The sequence below is a fragment of the Pocillopora verrucosa genome, chromosome 1 (genome assembly GCF_036669915.1).
Source record: "Pocillopora verrucosa isolate sample1 chromosome 1, ASM3666991v2, whole genome shotgun sequence".
NCBI lineage: Eukaryota > Metazoa > Cnidaria > Anthozoa > Scleractinia > Pocilloporidae > Pocillopora > Pocillopora verrucosa.
Genome location: NC_089312.1, coordinates 17,314,822 through 17,318,316, shown reverse-complemented (window position 1 = coordinate 17,318,316; position 3,495 = coordinate 17,314,822). Strand labels below are relative to the sequence as shown.

The 3,495-nt window shown below is 37.7% G+C and overlaps 1 protein-coding gene across 2 annotated transcripts in view; it reads left to right on the top strand.

Moving 5' to 3' along the window:
- The window catches only part of LOC131784067 (adrenocorticotropic hormone receptor-like), a 3,753-nt gene extending 1,061 nt beyond the window's left edge, over positions 1 to 2,692 (top strand). The window contains exons 1-2 of one of the 2 annotated variants that reach the window (XM_066172030.1): positions 737 to 765; positions 906 to 2,692. In XM_066172030.1, coding sequence (XP_066028127.1) covers positions 1,450 to 2,562 — 1,113 coding nt within the window. In that variant the 5' untranslated portion in view covers positions 737 to 765; positions 906 to 1,449 and the 3' untranslated portion in view covers positions 2,563 to 2,692. Of the gene's footprint in view, positions 1 to 736; positions 766 to 905 lie in introns of those variants that run through there. The other variant, XM_059100855.2, reaches the window with a different exon arrangement.
- Positions 2,693 to 3,495: the final 803 nt, after the last annotated feature.

Below are 3,495 nucleotides of genomic sequence, written 5' to 3'. Positions count from 1 at the left end.
TTATATTTATTTTCCTCCTTCCATCGTTGATTGAATGGTATTCATGTGTTTGGTTAATATTTCCACTTTTTCAGCAATTTTAGCTTTGTCAATGAAAACAATAAAGGTTTTATATCGGATATTTTAAATGATGATGAACGCCTGCTGTGAGCTTTAGAGTGGAGATCAACTCTGAGTGATTTTGTGATGACGCAAAATGAGGAAACAAATCCGGAGATAATCTTACATTTAGCAAATAAAGGACAAGGAAGAAGTGCGAATTAAGACGATTTGAGGGAGATTTTCGCAGTTTACAGCCAAGGAAATTGTTATTATGGAAGGACTCGCACAAAATTACCATTATAACGCAATGGCAGGTGTGATTGAGAGTTTTGAAAACAGTCAATCACACCTGTCATTGTGTTTTTCCTATTGTATTTCTTTTAAAATGCAGAGGATTTCGATTGAATCAGTTTCCTGCGTGGTAAATAAAGAATGTCTAGAGCAGGGCCATGTAGAAGTCGGCAGTTTTTTTTTAATGTTGTGTCTTTTTTCGAGAGTTAACCTCACCATCCTTTAAAAATGCTTTATTAAAAAACATTGACACAGATAAGCGAATTTTTCATAAATATTAAAAAGAGTACGTCAGATTAATTGACTTTTTTGGACCAGCTTGTAAAACGCATCAGCTTAAAAAGAAGAATATCGTAGTCTCGTACCGAAATCTATTTTTAAGTTGAGTTTAAGGAGAGCAGTTTATAAAACTACTGTGGTGCGCCCGTTTACGTGAGTTTTGCGATCTTTTTAATCCAGGATTATAATTAACATAACTGTTTTAAGCTCTGCCCAGGATGAATATTGTAGTGTTAATTTCCTTTTACTATCTCGGCTGTTTTCATATTTTCTGTTGGCAAATTTTTTAATAGGCATCAGCTTCGCAATGGACACTCGATTGGACAAGGGAGCTTTAGTGATTACATCCCTTAAGTAAAACGATTCGAATTTAAATGAGTTTCTTCTTCAAGTAATTCAGGCAAGTTTTTCAATGACTGTCCATTCTTATCCTGGGAAGAGAATTTTTTCCAAATATTTAATGCAAACGATGTCATATTCATCAGGAGGATGTCAAGACCGACCATTGTTGTAATAGAACACTCGTCAGTTCGTGTACTTACCAAGTAACCAACGTACATTGATCACAATAGGGACAGGAGAGAAGGATTTTCAGCCCTGTTACACTCGATGTTTGGAAATATTGCATCGGTAAAACTGTTCTTGGTGTTGCGCGATCAAATTAGATATCCAAGTTTGGCTTTAAGGAAAGGTGTTGCAAGCTAAGAAATACTAGCCAGCTTCAAAACAATTTGCCTCTCATGTGACCACGTGATTCATTAGTAATCCTCAGCCATATTTATCATCAAATCAAGAGTTTCTACCTAAAAGCTTGAGCAGTGTCCGTTGGTGTTAATCATGAACGGGACTGCTGAATCACATCACGATGAACACGGACATTTTGAAGGAATTCCAACAGCATCAGTCGCGCTTTTGGCAGGAATTTGTAGCGCTTTGCTTGGCTTCTTTTCATTCGCAACAAACAGTGTTCTTCTATGGACTCTTTTCAAAGATCCGTACATGTATTTCCGAGTGCGCCCTACAACTTTTCTCGTGGCAAGCCTCTCGCTAAGTGATTTACTTGGAGGAAGTTTCGTGCAACCTTTGTACTCAACATACATGCTTTGCCATCCATGTGGAGTGAATTTACCAAACCTACACAAGATTTCTACTGTTTCTTCTCATATTAGCACCAAAATATCAATTTCAACGGTCGTGGCGTTATCAGTGGATAGATTTCTGGCTATAAAGCTTATTTGGAAGTATAGGGCGCTTATAACAGTGCGAAAGGTCGTCACATGTAATATTTTGATATGGCTCTTTTGTGGGCTGTTTGAAGCATGGCACTCAATAAGTACATCAGAGGAAATATTCCACACAGTGGATCTTCATCTTCAGTCTACGGCTCCACTGACAATACTTTGCGTCATCAACGCAGCGACTTACATTGAATTCCGCCGATATTCAAGAAACGTCACGTTCATGCAACATGATAAAGGAGGAAGATCGTGCGTTTTTGCTCGGAACATCCGTCTGGAAAAAAAGATCGTTTTGACAATTATCCTGATCACAATCGTGTTGTTTTTATCAATTATACCCTACCTAATTGTTACTAACTTGGAGGAGCGGTGTCTCGAGGAACAAAGCAATGTGTGTGATGGGCTAGCTTTTGAAATAACAAGAGCTCTATCAATGTCGATGTTGTGCGTTAGCTGCGCTGTAAATCCGTTTCTATACGCGTGGAGAATACCGCAGTATCGACAAGCGCTAAGAGCTGTTTGCCGCACAACTTTTAGCAGGTGTGGGCAACGGAACCGAACTACGTGTATTAGTAAAGGTCTATCAGACTTTCCTAATGCTTTAGGCCCTGGAGGTTTAATCGAACAGAACACTCCTGTAGGGGATCAAACTCAACCAATGCAAGAGCGACTGAAATCGCCAAGACTTGGGCACGAAACCAAAATGCTATAATTCGAGCGCAATTAATTCTGCTGTTTATGTAGCGTGTAAAAGGAGAAATCAATATCTTTGTTCAATTCTCCTCGATCTTTGGAGTTCAGAATTTTGTATTTTTTTTCAAAGGGTTAACAGACTATAAGTATATGAGAATATTAAAGCTTGTTCAAAAGCACAAGACGTAGTTTTAAAGCTCGAGTGTAAGACGTCTTATAGAGAAATTTCAAAGCTTAGCATCAGACAAAAAGAAAAAACACCTTATAAGTATCCGCATTTTTCATTATTTTTTGGGATGACGCTGAATGAAAGCTTTGTAAATTGAATGCGATTGAAGATAAACAGCGGAAATGGAGCTTTATTTCTCAGATTATAACAAATTTGTGAACAATGAACATTGATTCCGGTTAGTAAAGACTGTTGATTACACGAATGAAGTCTTAGAAATGCGATACGGCCAAAATTTCTCGGCTTTTTGATTTGAAATCCGAATGATGTAAAAAAATGTTTAATTTTTTTTCAGTCAGTTACTTCATCCAACATTGCATCGAGAAAATTTTATTCAGCTTCCAGAAAATTCAGTGATCAGCGTGAGACGAGTTGATCAAAAGGTTTTAATTGATTGCCTTTCATGCGCAAATGATAAAGTCTGGTGGATTTCCTAAAGAGTAAATATACATCCATTGTAAAAGTACAAAGCAAGGATGACAGGTGCTCTAGATATCCGCTTTCAAATGTGAAAAACTATGGCTTAATTAAACTGTTGTCAGATTCTATCAACAACTTCGTACGAGTTAAGTCACGCTAGACGGTAAGGCTTTGAAAATTTGTTTATACACGGAACTAGGCAGCGAGATCATGTTTCTAACTTTTTAGGTTAACATTTTCGCTCTTTCCACTGAGCGGCAATCGGACATATTTCACTTCCCGACGGCGAAAAAATGGCGCGAT